Below are 14,875 nucleotides of genomic sequence, written 5' to 3' on the forward strand. Positions count from 1 at the left end.
AAAATACATGACTGAATTACTTCTAAAGCATGACTTAAACCTATTACAGTGTCCAAAGAAAATGGCGCTAATTTGAAAATCCTTCCCTCACGGATAGATTCCACTTTTCTATACAGCGCTCAGCACAGCCTTGACATTGTACTGATGAGACACAAAAGTAGCTACCTCAATCATCAGGAGAGCCAAAGGAAAAGTGTTTAAAAAAACAAAACCTCACACTGCGGTTTTGTTGTTTGCTTCAATGGGCAATTTGCTTAGTTGATGGCTTAAGAAAGTGGATCTTTTATACATGCCATAAGTATGATGAAAAATATACTATATTAAGAGCATGTGTTTTGCATGCATTCACATATTTTGTCCATATTTAAAAAGGTATTTTACTCATACATCTGATTAGGTCGTGCCCGGCCCCCCAGTAGCTCTGATGAAAAATGGTGGCCCCCACCAGCATTAAATTGCCCATCCCTGACATACAGTATAGGTACAAGCACACCACAGTCAGAGTTAGTCAGTAGCATCATCACTCCGAATTAGCGATAAAGATTAGAAAAAGTGGCGAAATAACGGCAATATTTGTCTAATACGATGTAGCACAGGCTTCGTAAAAGCCAGTGACATTACACGAGCCTAAGCTCATAATGACCTTGCTTTTTATAGGCTGGTTGAAGTGCTATAATCTGATTTCGAATAATCTCCTACAATCTGTGATAAATGCTTACTGCATGTATCTGAGGAGAGAGAGAGGTCAGTTGGACTGCATTGAGCCATTACTGACATCTGCTGTTCACATGTACAAATCATAGGAGCGCCTGGTTGTTCTGGCTTTGTGGTAAACCAAGAATTTCATTGGGGCGCCATGATTGGGAACTACCTGCTCGTGAAAAATTCTAATAGGTCACAGTAAATATGAACTATGCAATCTTCTTTATTGTATTGGCAGATTGTATTTTTAAAAGGAGAGACAAATATCCACCTATCCATCCATTTTCCGATCCGCTTTATTCTCACATGGGTTGCAGGGGGTGCTGGAGCCAATCCCAGCTGTCTTCGGGCAGGAGGCGGGGCACACCCTGAACTGGTTGTCAGCCAATCACAGGGCGCACATAGATGAACAACCATTCACGCTCACACCCACACCTAGGGACAATTTAGAGCAAGGGTGTCCAAACTCGGTCCCCAAGGGCCGCTATCCTGCCTGTTTTCCAGCTCTGCTGGGAGCAGAACCCTAACCTTAAATGAATGCAACGACCAGTGATGGTGTATATCGCCTCACACAAATAAGCCTTTACAGCACTGGTTGAGGAGCATTCATGTACAGCAAATGACATTGCACAACAAAATGTACACAATAATAGTGTAAATTCCTTGAAAACGAGTTTTGCTACTACCTATTTTAAATGGTATTTTTCCTCTGGATAGTTGCTTTTTTTCTTGTCTGCATTTCATATTTTTCCAGATTGTTTTGGTGAAAAAAACATCAGCAGTTATCGATATTGAATGATCTGACATTTGTATATCGTGCTACACCTTTCAGCTCTATTGCCCAGCACTACTTGAGGTAATTGCCATTTTTAAAGTCTCTTTTGCACCCAAGCTTTAACTTCCCGGCTTACGTCTTGAGATGTTGCTTCAGAATTTCGACATAACGTTCTTTCCTCATGATGCCATCTATTTTGTTAAGTGCACCATTCCCTCCTGTAGCAGAACATCATGATGCTGGCACCCCCATTTTACGGTTGGGATTTTTTTTCCCCCTCCTCCTTCAATGCAGTGATGCTCACTATCGGGCCAAACGATTCAATTTTAGTTTCGGCAGTACATTTCGGACCAAAACACATTCATTTTTGAGACACAGAACCTTCCTAAGTGGCCAAGTGGTAAGGATCATAATCTGCTACCATGGGGAAACTAGTTCAAGAGCATTAATCCCCCCCCCCCCCCCCCCGCCCCCCGACACAAAGCTGTTGTCCAAGACACAGATACCCTAGTAATGGTTCTGGAAAATGGGCTGTCATTTCTCTGACGCGTTTCGACTCTGAGTACACAGCACCAGGAGCAACCAAGGGGGGTGCTTGGTATCTTGCTCAAGGACACTTTGACATGGTCACAATGGCCGGGGATCAGAACACCAACCTCTGTGTTGTACCACTGAGCCCGCTACACTACAGTCTGCGTCACATTTTACGTACATGTGTGCACATGACAAATAACAAGAATTCTTCCACGTATAAATGTTTGAACGGAAGAACGTGGCACCTTCAGGCATCCAGAAATTGCAGCCAAGGATGCCACTTGGAAGGACTATTTTCATAACATATTGGAACAATATAAAAGAGTCATACATGGGGCGCATGGAAAGTTCTCAGTGCAGTACTGTGATTAAATAGGCAAGGGGAAAATCTGGAAAGATCACCTATCACTGGGAGGACTGATTCAGTCCAACTGACATAATAAAATAAATCATACACTGATGGACAATCTATTCTAGAGTCTTCAATGAACCAAGGATACAACTTTTGTTTTGGTATTGTACTGCATACAGAAAGTGCCACGAACAAATGCCAAAGCATACTCAGAGTCGAACCTGACATTTTTTGTTGTTGTTGCAAGGGACAGTCTTCAGCACTCAATCACCGTGCTGTTGTCACAATTTCCTTTACTGCTGAAAAGGAAGGCAGTTAAGAGGCAGCTTTACAGATGTCTTGTATGGTTCAGTAAAACAAAATGCAACAAGCGTTGAGTCACCTTATTACCTCAGACAAGTTTTCCGGAATAAAGATGAGTACTACAGAGAATACTTAACTGATTTCCAAGAAGCCATTGCTGGGTACAAAGGAATTGCGTACACTTAACATTCGATTAATGCAGATGTCGATAAAGGAGTTAAGGAATCTCTTGCACAATTGGAAAACATTGTGAGGTTTACCTGTCCGTAAATAATGCATGGTCATTTTGGTCCTATAGTCCTGTAAATAATTATAAATAATAAAAATAATAAGGGCGTGGTCGACTGGTTACCGCGTCAGCCTCACAGTGCAGAAGTGCGGGGTTCGATTCCAGCTGCGGCCTCCCTGTGTGGAGTTTGCATGTTCTCCCCGTGCCTGTGTGGGTTTTCTCCGGGTACTCCGATTTACTCCCAGATTCCAAAAACATGCATGACAGGTTAATGGAACACTCAAAATTGTTCCGTAGTGTGAGTGTGAGCGCGAATGGTTGTTCATCTATGTTTGCCCTGCGACTGGCTGGCAAGCAATCAGTGTACCCCGCCTACTGCCTGATGATGGCTGCGATAGGCTCCAGCACGTCCGAGGATTGGAAAATGGATGGATAATAATAATAGTAACGTGTGATGTTTCCTGTTACTAAATTGTTCGGAAAGTAGTACTCAACAGCCACTTCATGAGGTACGCCTACATGACATGATTCTAATCGAAGAGCTGCTTCAAACAGTTATAAAGATAATAATAGACAGTTTCTGTTCAAATGTTTATTTTGGTTGTATTCTGCAATTGTGGAGGATACCACCACATTCCATTGAGAATTTGTCTTAATTTTAGTATTATCTACATGAGTAGGGCAAAACATTGTGGTTTCCAATTGTTCAGTCTCGCTCTCAAATACATCACTATTTTTTTGGGAAAAAGAATCCACGAAAAAATGAATCAGTCGACATGAGTGGAGACCAAAGCAATGAGGGTGACGCTGTACACCCTCGTTTCATCACCTTTTAACGTGAGAGGGGCACACGTCTGCACCACTTCATTGGGCTGAAACACAAATCATTTGTATCATTGCTACACAGTTTCGCCAAGTGTGCAGAACATTTTTGGAATTGAATTAAAATGCATCATGACTTGATGTTGCATGACTGGATATGTTGCTCTTTAAAACGTGTATCCTTTAGTAGCCACCCGCCCCACCCCCCTTTTATTTTTGGTAAGGCAATTCCAAAGTAAAAAGTGCTCCTCCTCACCTTATGTCCACTCTGTGGGATCCACGTGAGCTTGATGGTGCGTCTGGTACCTGCTTCTACGTTGCCTTTGCTGGGCTCCACATTGAAGCCCATTTGCTGCAGAGATGCCATGTTGTCCCAGTTAAAGTCATTCCCCTGAAAGGGTTGGTCCAAACAAAGCAGTCAGGGTGCAATCAATGCATTGGCTTACATTACGTATACAATTATTTAACCATGCCCTGCGATTGGCTGGCAACTGATCCAGGGTGTCCCCCGCCTACTGCCCGAAGACGGCTGGGATAGGCTCCAGCACCCCCCGCGACCCTAGTGAGGACTAAGCGGTTCAGAAAATGGATGGATGGATGGATTATTTAACCATTGAAAGCATCCGACAGTTCAATGTATTAATGCCTTAATGCTGCTCCATCGAGCTAATAAGACACATTTACATCTATGGCAGGACAACTACAATAGAGATTAAACTGTAAGCACCCTTTAAAAAAAAGAGTCTTCTTTGTTTAAAAGTTTCATATCAGCACCTTCTTACTGGCCCGTATGCAGCCGACTTCCAGATTTTTGACGGCGGGTCTGATGGTCCCCATGCTGTAGCTGGCTAGCAGGGTGACCAGCACTTGGATTTCCATCTCATCTGATTGTCCTGGTGGGGAAGAGTTTAAAATGTTAACTGAGTCCCCCCAAAATATATAAATGCTGTTTTCACTGAACCTAAAGCAGGTGTCACCAACATTTTTGAGGGTGAGAGCAACTTCATGTGTACCGATTGTGTGAAGGGCTACCAAATTGATACACGTCTGAAATAACATATTTGTCCAAAATACCTTCAATAATATGAGGATGTGTTATTTTTAATACTTGATGATTTAAATTGTCAGACTTTGATCGTGTTTCGAAATGTCTCACAGTACTGCCAATGTTTGCATTTTTAAATCATAATTTCTACTAGCAAATCACAATGTCCAGGCACTGGCGGGCTACTCAAGTGGTCTTCACGGGCTACCTGGTGCCCGCGGGCACCATGTTGGTGACCACTGACCTAGAGTAACCCCGTTATCAAGTTGTTGTTAAGATATCTGGAAAAATATTGAGATATTAAATTTTGGCCATATCACACTGCCCTATTAAATGTGAATGCAGAAACACGCTCTCCTTCAAAGTAGCCCGTCGATGAACCGTACATCACTGCCGAAGATCAGTATAACCTCCGGATTCACTACGCAAGTTAATTTAACTTTTAAGGGTTGGCATATGATCCAAATTGATCTCTACGGAGTTCACATCTCTTAAAGGTACTCCATGATCCAGAAATGTGGGCCATACTTCACCGAACCATGCCTCTGTGATGGTTGTGCACATACTATTTTCAAGTTACGCTTGGCTGGTGAAGCTTGGACGGCAGAATCGCGGCAACCCTTGAGGCACCAGAGTTTTTCAGATTTTATATCACCCTTTTTAAAGGCTGTAGCTTAAAAATGGTTGGAGATAAAGGCATGGTGTCAATGTTGCTTGGCGGAATTTTGCTACTTTGCCACATAAAGAGTTAAGCGCAAACAGGCCAATATGCCCGCGAATGTAGAGTACAACTACTGGCTGAGAAAAGCAGAGATAAAGGCAGAAGATGATGTACCTGCGAGGTGAGTCTGACTGGTTATTAGTGGAGGAAGAAGGGATTCAATCGGAACTGTCAGTGGCTCCCCTCCAAGCAGATACATATTGTGTGAAGATGCTGCACCTCGCAGATCCAGCACACACAATTTACTCTAGCACACAGAAACAGAACCACACTTAGATTGATTTATTTGATGCAAGCAGGATGGTTAAAAGGCAAGCATTCTTAAACTGCCAGAGCATTTTTAAAACAGTGCATAACCATATCTGGGACCGGCATGACAATAAAACCTACAAAATATTTTTTTCTACCCTATGCTTAGGGCCAATTACAAGCATGAATATGACTGTGATGTTTCATGTAAATTTATCATCCCAGCACTCATCACTTTACTCACGAATCACTTGGCACACATATTTCCCAGCTACTGAGGACCAGGCCCGACCACGAATAGCAAAAATCTATGAATAATTGATAGACTTTAAAAAAATTATTGGAAAAACAACACAAGGAAGCGGGCGGCTCGGTGGGTCAATTGTTCGCACATTGACCTCACAGTGCAGAAGCACCGGGTTCAATTCCAGCTGAGGCCTTCGTGTGTGGAGTTTGCATATTCTCCCCGGGCCTGCGTGGGTTTTCTCTGGGTACTCCGGTTTCCTCCCACATTAACATCCTGGCTGTTTGGACACTCTAAATTGTCCTTAGGTGCGAGTGTGAGCGTGGATGGTTGTTCGTTTCTATGTGCCCTGCGATTGGCTGACAACCAGTTCAGGGTGTCCCCCGCCTTCTGCCCAAAGACAGTTGGGAAATGCTCCAGATCCCCCCGCGACCCTTGTGAGGATAAGCAGATCGGTAAATGGATGGATGGAAACAAGTAAGTAGGGTATCGAGTAAAAAAAAAAAAAAAAAAAAAGGTGTACAAGCGGGGGATCGGACAAACAAAACAAACAAACAAAAAAAACGTAATTAAGTGTGGATGTTAAGCAAGTGATAAGTGCCAAAACATATACAAATAGGTGAGTTAGCAAATACGAGTCACTAATCTAGTATGAAATATTAAAAAAAAAAATCTCCTTTCAAACTGGCAAAGTGTGTTGCTTTTAGAGACCTTATTGACAAGTTCAATGGTGAGTTGATCAGAATAGTTGGCGGAGGGGTGATCAGGATGAAATGTGACGACGACGTCCTGGCTTTGTCTTGCGGCAATGCTTCCCTCCACAGGCAGAACACTGAAAACACTAAGTCCATTGTAGTTCTGCGTCCCTGCGCATGACACAACATGTTCAATGCATATTTATATTAACTGCTACATCTGCTTGTTCGACTACATAAGGTTGATTGTAAAACACATTGATCGTGATTCTCATGATTTGCAGTTGTGAGAATGACATTTCTTTGCCATCAAAAGTCATTGAAGATCGATGTCGAGTGAGTATTCCAGTTAGCATGCACAAACTTTAGCTTCTTGAAAAGTGGATATAAAAAGTCTACTCAGTCCTATCTAAATGCCAGGTTTTCTTTCCATCTTTTGTGTAGCCTATAACCTAAACTAGTTAATTGTTAAAAAAAAAAGATTATAGAGAGAAGTAAAACTGAACGGATAGAACTGAGATGAAATTTGGTTGCACAAATGATCACGGCCTCTTATGACTGCGTGTGTGGTTGTGTTCAGAATTAACCAATCATGCAAAACGCATTAAAAGGGAGTCAGCACATAAGTACGTGCCACCATTTAAAACTATGATTAACCCCAAATGAAGTTCAGCTATTCTAGTAGACTATTTGGCTGTTTTTGCTCCTAGCTGAAAACCAAAGATTTTGTGCTGATGCTGACTCCTAAAATGGGGTTAAAAAAAAAGGATTTCGTCGGCCACCAATTGCCCCTGTTGCCCTATTTAAAAAGATGCCAGCGGTCTGTAGTACCTCAACTATGCAAGATAAAATGAGGGGAAAAAAATCCAAACCAAACCATCCATCTACTTACCGACCACAGGCTGGATTTTGGAGTTTGTGTAACCACCCAAGAGCAGGGCCACCCTCTCATCAGCACCCTTAGTCTTGGAGAGCGAGAGACTGTACAACATCGCCTTGAAACCCACTGCAACAGCCGAGCTGTTCTGGAGCTGCAAGCGTCGTAAGGCTTGTCATGACAACAAACACAAAACCTGACAGGTAGAGGTATTTGAAAACCGAGACACTTCAAAGCAAATTGCAAACTTGAAGGGCACCAACAAAATATGATGGTTTTACCTTCAGGACATATGAGGTGCTCTCCTTCTCCAGCACGTAACCAAAGTCCAGGAGACCTCCAGAGTGGGAGGAGGTGATAGCAGGTACCACTCCCTCACCACGCAGAGTCACGGCTAGGGTCATCTTCTGACAACGCACCTCCAAAGTCTCACAGTACTAATGATCAGAGGACCTGGTTAGATTTAGCTCAGAATACAATTCATTCCATCGAGTGACAACATACGTCAATTACTGTGCAAAGGAAATGACCCAGCAATGAGCAGTTGTAATTTAAAGGTGGCACCTTTTTTTCCAATGTAGGACAGAAGGCCAACACGAGGGTGTGTTGCTCTCCGGGTCCTACACCTCTGAGAGAGTTCAGAAGTGAAAAGGGTCCATATATATCCAGCAATGATGATCTCATCTTGCAAACAAGCACAAAATAGTGGTGGTATGTTAGTACTTGATCTGAGTCCCAATAGCAGGAGGAATTAAAGACTTAAGATATTACTGAAAATATGCATATTTAGCCAATAGGCAGCAATAAAAAAAAAAAAAAACAAGATTTTTAAAAAATAATAATTTTCATGGACAATGGTTCTTACAGTGGACAGCTGATCATGTTATCAGTTTCCAGGTTATCATTATTGGTGCATGAAAGGGTCATACACTGTATTATACAGTATACATAAATTACACCCTATTAAATAATCATTATTTGATGGTGAAATAATACCTCTAATGATTCTTCTGAAATGTTTTTGACGGAAAACCTTTTCGTCACCCGCTCTCCTAAAAATCAAAATGGAGAAAATTCAAAGCACAACTGGACGAAATACGTTTGGAGGAGTGACACGTGGATGGGAATTGTATCCTCACTGTACAGGAGGATTATGCTCACCTACTGCTACTTGCTGAAAATCCAAGGCATAATTTCTGATATTGCTGGAGACCACCACTAGAGGAGGCTGTATGGCAGGACATTGAAGCTTCAAGTAGACTGTATTGAGAGGACTGTGGACAGATTCGATGTAAAATCGAATAAAGATGATTTTAGGCAAGTGGGAGGAAGCCTGTACCCAGGGAAATTCCACACAAGCAACCAAACCATGAAACTCAGAACTGCGAGAGGCAGACATGCTAACAACCACTAGGCCATAGATTAAAATAATAAAAATACTAAAGGGGTTCTATGGATCAGGAAGCTCGTTTTGGGGGGCTTTAGGAACCGTTTACAGGTAGTGCTTTTTATCCAACACCAATTAAACATAACTACCATTTTAACGTTGTTTCAAACGTTCAAACGTTTCAAAGTACATATTCATGACTTGTTAAAAAGAAACAGCTGAACATACCGGTAATTTAACTGAATCAAATTCAAATTTATCCATCGTCCCTAGCTGACATGCACTGCTTTCACTAACAGCAAGGCTGAAAACAGACAGGAGCGATTGCAAAAAGCAAACTTAGTGCTTTGCTACATTCGCGAGCATTTGGCAGACAGTGACGCCGCGAGATTTATGTCACAATTGAATCGAGTTTTTAACTTGCCCTTTTTTATAATGCTCGTCAAGAGACATCAATCCAACAATTATTAATTTTAACAAAAACACCATGTGGTGACTGTACTATGTGTCTTTCAGGTGCCTTGAAATGTTGGGTAGTTTTACTTTATTTTAGTTTTATTTCATAGTGGTTGACTTTAAATTGGCAGTTAAGAATGTTTCAGCATTACTTATAAAATGCCTGGGGACAGGATAAAACGAGATTATCCTTTAGAGTTGTTTTTTTTTTTTTTTTTACCTCCATGTTGGCTGGGCTTGCCTGTCTTCCTCAGGAGGGTCACCATCTGACACGAAACAAGGGATAGTGTACTCACTGTAGCGTGAGGTGAAGGAGTGCAGCAGAGATGCCCTCGCCTCCTCAAACCTCTGACCTCTAGGAACAAAATTCAGCACAATTGATTTGAAATTAAACATCCAAGATGACACATTCATTCTGAGCTACCATTAATGAGTTACAGCCAGTTGAGACTCAAATTGTAGAGCCTCGAAAGTACTTTGACAAAGGGATCAAGTTGTAGATTTCAGCATCATTTCTAATATTTGTATGAGATTCTTTTGAGTGCCCGTTAGGACGTGTTTTGCAAAGCTTTCTCTGCAAACTTCCCTCCCTGCTTGTTTGTGAGTCGTGCTACCGCCGGTTTTGTCTTGGGTAAGTGAATTACAACAAGACAAAAGCCACTTGTAATATATAACCAGATGTCTAAAAAAATACATTTTTGTAAGCATTTTAGAGAGAACAAAACAAAGGAATGATAACTGGAGAACCAAGGGAATGGCTGATGTTCCAAAGCATACCATATCAGTCAAACTTGGGAGGTAGTGTGCTAGCGTGGGCTTGAGTATAAGTAGGCCTGACATTACCTTGGAGAATAATTCAATGTTGTTGGATCTTTGACTTTAAATTGTAGTGTTAATTGAGTTAAGCTTACCAATCCAACTTGGAACATACTTTGGAAAGTGTAAGATGCCTCTTCTAAAAACAATTTATTCAACATATGCAAGGTTAGATCACACTCTTACCCCGCCTCTATGTTGTCAGGTGGCGGTGTCTCGACTGGGGTTGATGTTTTGGAGGAGAAATCTGACAGTTTACTGGCCTTGGACAATTTCTTCCCTTTGCTGGGCTCCGCGTCCCTTTTAGCCTTTGGAAACATCAGTCATGTAAATACCATCATTGACATGAAAGTGAAGACAATAACAGAGAGGTCTGAGTAGCATATACAAGAGTGTGAAAGCTGTTCATATGGATGTAAGCTGCACCTCCTCTTCAAGGAGCTTTTTAGAGTCCTCCTTGGTCTGCTTGGCTTTGAGAAGGAGCCGCAGGGCCTCTTCCTTGATATCCCGATCTTCCAATTTGGGATTAAAAGTGACCAGGACCAAACACCTCTGGAGTGCAGCAACAAGCATGAAGGCAAAAAGTGGTTAATGGTATTGAATTATTACAACTCATAAAAAATAATGGTTGTGTTTTAGGGCAACATTCACAAATCTCTTCTAAATAGGAAATCAATAAGTTCGATATGACTCAATAATAGCTCAATTGTCCCACAACTTTACTGAGCGACAATATGATGAAATTTATACATTTTGCTGTATGGAAATATATTTTCAACATCCCTTTGCAACATTATGTGTCTTCATTTGGGAGCCGAGATTCGAAAACTCAGAACGTTGAAGCCTGCCACCACTAATCCAACGTGCTGGGCGTATTTATTTATTTATAAATAAATAAACACGCCCAATTATAATATAAATAAATAAATAGGAGGGGGGGGGGGGACATTCACTTGTCAGATTTCCAGCAGAGGGAGTACTAACACCATAGTAGCGACATGGCCAGTGAGTCAACAGCAGATTCGTGTTAAACTGTACTAAATAGAGCATGAGGTCGAAGATCAATTAGCTGTTTAGATTATATGTATTAGATTTTATGTGTATTCAAATTATATTACATTATTTCGATGTTATAAAAAACCACAATGCGAAATATTGGGTACAACGATAACAAATCAAAGTGAAAACTTAATTCAGTTGGCCTTGAGTCTACGCACACACACAGAGACGCACACACACACGGACACACACAAAAGTATAAGTCGTTTGATTAAAGACATCAATGACGTGCCCGTTAGAGGTCAGCCTGAACTTGAAAGATGTCCTCCTCCTCCTCGTCTCACCTTCCCAGGCAGCAGGCGTCCTGCCGCGGGAGTGATTATGATGCTGGAGTCTTGAGGTGGGGTGAAGGAAAACAGTCTGGCCCCAGCAGAGGGTCGTTGTTTGGACTGGTTTCGCACGGTTTGGTTATAGGTGAGGTAAAGGAGCGCAGTGGAGTGGTCGCCGACCGCCGTGGGTCCAAACTGCACCAGGGAATGGGAGAGCGCCAACGTCGGGCAGACACCCATGGCACGGCAAGCCAAGGGAAAAACTCTTGAGACAAATTTGAATGGCTATAATTTAAGTGTCATTGAAGTGACAGTACTAGAGAGGGCTGGAAATTCACCTATTAATTCCGGATTTACAGCTGAGATGGAAACGGTACTCTTTTGCTTTGTTAGCGCTGAAAATCACATCAATCTCCAGTGTTTCTTGCGGGAGAAGCGTGCCGAAGCCATCGTTAGGTTGGACGTCGACGAACTGTGGTTTGAGCAAAACATAACAGTATACATATTTACCAAAGAGTATATCACATGTATTCTCTCTTAGTGCTTGTGCTGTGAAATTAAATTTGCCCCCTTCCTGATTTCTGCATTCTTTGCACATTTATCACATACAAAGGTTTCAGTTCATCAAACCAACTTCAATATCATGCAGAGATTACCCAAGGAAATATAAAATGCTGTTTCTAAATGCCAATTTGACTTATGGAAGCACAAAAAAAAAATATCACAAATTAACTGAAACTAATAACAGTTTTTGGAAAACTGAGTTCAATTTCACAGGAAAAACCCCAGAACCACAAGTGGTGAATCAAGAAATCAAATCAATTAAATTTGCCAAACAAATTCAAGTAAGTGACAAGAGCTCAAGAAACAAACGTATCATGTCACAATCAGAATGAATTCAAGAAGAAATTAGAAAAAAAAACAATTCTTGAAATCTACCAATCTGAAAAAGGTTACAAAGCCATTTCCAAGACTCTGGCGCTTCTGCAAACTGCTCTCAGAGCCATTATCCACAAATAGATGAAAACGGGGAAAGTGGCAAACATTTACAGGAGCGTCGACCAGCTAAAATGACTCGAAGAGTGCTAAAATGTCATCCGGGAGGTTGCTAAAGAACATAGAAAAACACCCCAAGAACTACAGCCCTTGCCTGCCTCAGTTCAGGTCAGTGTTCACGAGTCTATAATGCTATATCTGCATTCACACATCCCGAACCCAAGGTCTATGAGGTAGTACAGTATTTTCGTACATATTTTACATTCATAAAACCTCACAGCACCCTTCCTAACAATAATGTCAAAAAAGTCAATGCACAGGTTGAATCTGCCTTCTGCCATTCAGTGGAAGAGCAGTTCATTGTTCTGCCTGTCACTATACATTGCTGGCATTGATAGATAAACCAAGACGCATTCATAATAATTAAACACAAATCCCGACTATTCCGAAATGGAGCCCCACTGTCAATTGTGAAAACAGGTGAATCATTGAAACCTGCCCAAAACCGTTTAAAAATCACACAGAAGAGCCAAAAGATGGAGGAAAAGAACATCTCTCTACTGGACAGGGCTTACGTGTACAGTACAATTAAAGCTCCTCCCCTCACATCAACATAAATTAGAAATAGAAAATATAAGTTAATTTTGGCATGATCACAAATGCTGAATTTTCGAGTAGAACATTTTGTACGAATTGACAATTTTCCACAGCACATAATCACTCTCATGGCACATATGGTTTGCGCATCACTCCGCTCACCTCTGGAAGGCCAACAAAACCAAATTCTTGAGGGAGTAGCGACATGTTGGTCAGGCGTACGCTGCTTTTGACTGACTGGTAAATAGAACAATATCCAAAGTCCACCTCGCTCTGGCCAAACTTCAAGTCGGACGATGTCACAATTGCTTGGACTGTGTAAATGACAGGCTGCACCTGAAAACATGAAGATTTTTTTTTTAAATTCAGCTGCAAACTGCAAGATCCAGTATCGAAAGTATTCTATATATATATTCTGTATGTCTTTTTTTTTCCAACTGCAGAGGGCTCTATTCGTTTTTATGAGAGTGGAGAGCACCTTGTATAAATAATACATTAAACACTATTCCAATAAATATGTATTATTCTATAAGGTACTACTGTCTCAGTCACTCACGGAAGTTGAGATATCCGCTACATATATTATTTTTCTGCAAACTACGCGGTTGTACGAATGCTTCTCCCTTCCTCTAGCGTTAACAAATGTACCCCTCAGATCATTTAAGAAATCTGGCGATGTCTCTTCTCTTGCTTTTGCACTGTGCTGCATACAGGAGCACTTTCTATTTAAACTCCAGCATAAACGTCAACTTCACGGAGGCTACATATGCTCCACAAGTAGCGTGTGCTCTGGGAAGGATGCTGAGGAGGCGCCCCACTTGAGGTGTGACATTTAGACATTCAAGTGGACGTCGTCGATTTAAATGGAGGCAGATCAGTAAGGCAAATCATCCTGGCATGTTGTCACTATCGTGTCTCTCAAGCCTTGGCATATAAATCAGATCTCACCAATCCCAATTTCCATATTATTCTGCAAATATCAGATCTCAAATGCTGGAAGCTATCCTGAATCTTGACCTTTGAACAATGTACATGCGCTTGCTTGTGTGTGCACTTGCTTTAATGCCAGGAGCTCAGGGCTTATCGGCAACACATTTGGTGCTCCACAGGAACATCCTGGCCGTGTCTTTGGCTTCTTGTCAGGGCTTTACCTCCTCTTCCTTGTCCGTGCAGGGACAGGCAATAGGGTCTTGGAGAGGGAGGAACTGGGATGGCGACAATTTGGCAAGAAGATACGACTGGTCTGAGTGCTATAACCATGTTTCAGCAGCTTCTCTGTTTCTGAGATTTGAGGCTTCAAATGAGACACCCATTCCTTGACTGAATGCAGAGCAACATTTATGCTTGGCTTGTGAACACCCATGGAGCAACTGGGCCTTAGGGGTATGAGATAATTTTAGATAATGAGCTAAATAGGTTACAACCTCCAGTGGCTCAGTTTGTGTTCGAGATAAAGATGACAAACAAGTTTCCAGAATCACATGGAGAATGAAAATGGACAGTGTATAATCCAGCTAAAGTATAATACAAACCTGCCCTGCAACTTGCACTGTCATTGGAACCTCCAGGACACCAGTAGCACTGTCAAAATACTTGTTAGCATCTTGGGGTAAGGTGTTCCTGGGAGACAAGAAAGTAAATATATTGTCCAAAAGCCTGTTGTAACTCAAGAGGTTACCGTTTTACACGTTTATGATAAAATGCCTTAGCTGCACTTTCTTGCAAAGCACACTTGTTTAGTTTTATG

The 14,875-nt window shown here is 41.7% G+C and overlaps 1 protein-coding gene across 6 annotated transcripts in view; it reads right to left on the minus strand.

Annotated features, from left to right (window-relative positions):
• Positions 1–2,639: 2,639 nt before the first annotated feature.
• Positions 2,640–14,875, minus strand: part of cfap74 (cilia and flagella associated protein 74) — a 38,425-nt gene continuing 26,189 nt past the window's right edge. For all 6 annotated transcript variants that reach the window (XM_052057334.1, XM_052057333.1, XM_052057329.1 and 3 more), the window contains 17 exons: positions 14,661–14,748; positions 13,291–13,464; positions 11,874–12,007; positions 11,551–11,800; positions 10,634–10,759; positions 10,394–10,515; positions 9,612–9,746; positions 8,710–8,822; positions 8,545–8,600; positions 8,113–8,232; positions 7,830–7,985; positions 7,564–7,702; positions 6,688–6,842; positions 5,598–5,730; positions 4,492–4,610; positions 3,974–4,108; positions 2,640–3,767 (listed from right to left, as the gene is read on the minus strand). In XM_052057334.1, the coding sequence (XP_051913294.1) occupies positions 3,663–3,767; positions 3,974–4,108; positions 4,492–4,610; positions 5,598–5,730; positions 6,688–6,842; positions 7,564–7,702; positions 7,830–7,985; positions 8,113–8,232; positions 8,545–8,600; positions 8,710–8,822; positions 9,612–9,746; positions 10,394–10,515; positions 10,634–10,759; positions 11,551–11,800; positions 11,874–12,007; positions 13,291–13,464; positions 14,661–14,748 (2,260 nt within the window). In that variant the 3' untranslated portion in view covers positions 2,640–3,662. The remainder of the gene's footprint in view (positions 3,768–3,973; positions 4,109–4,491; positions 4,611–5,597; positions 5,731–6,687; positions 6,843–7,563; positions 7,703–7,829; positions 7,986–8,112; positions 8,233–8,544; positions 8,601–8,709; positions 8,823–9,611; positions 9,747–10,393; positions 10,516–10,633; positions 10,760–11,550; positions 11,801–11,873; positions 12,008–13,290; positions 13,465–14,660; positions 14,749–14,875) is intronic.

This window comes from Hippocampus zosterae, chromosome 2 (genome assembly GCF_025434085.1).
Source record: "Hippocampus zosterae strain Florida chromosome 2, ASM2543408v3, whole genome shotgun sequence".
NCBI classification, from domain to species: Eukaryota; Metazoa; Chordata; class Actinopteri; order Syngnathiformes; family Syngnathidae; genus Hippocampus; species Hippocampus zosterae.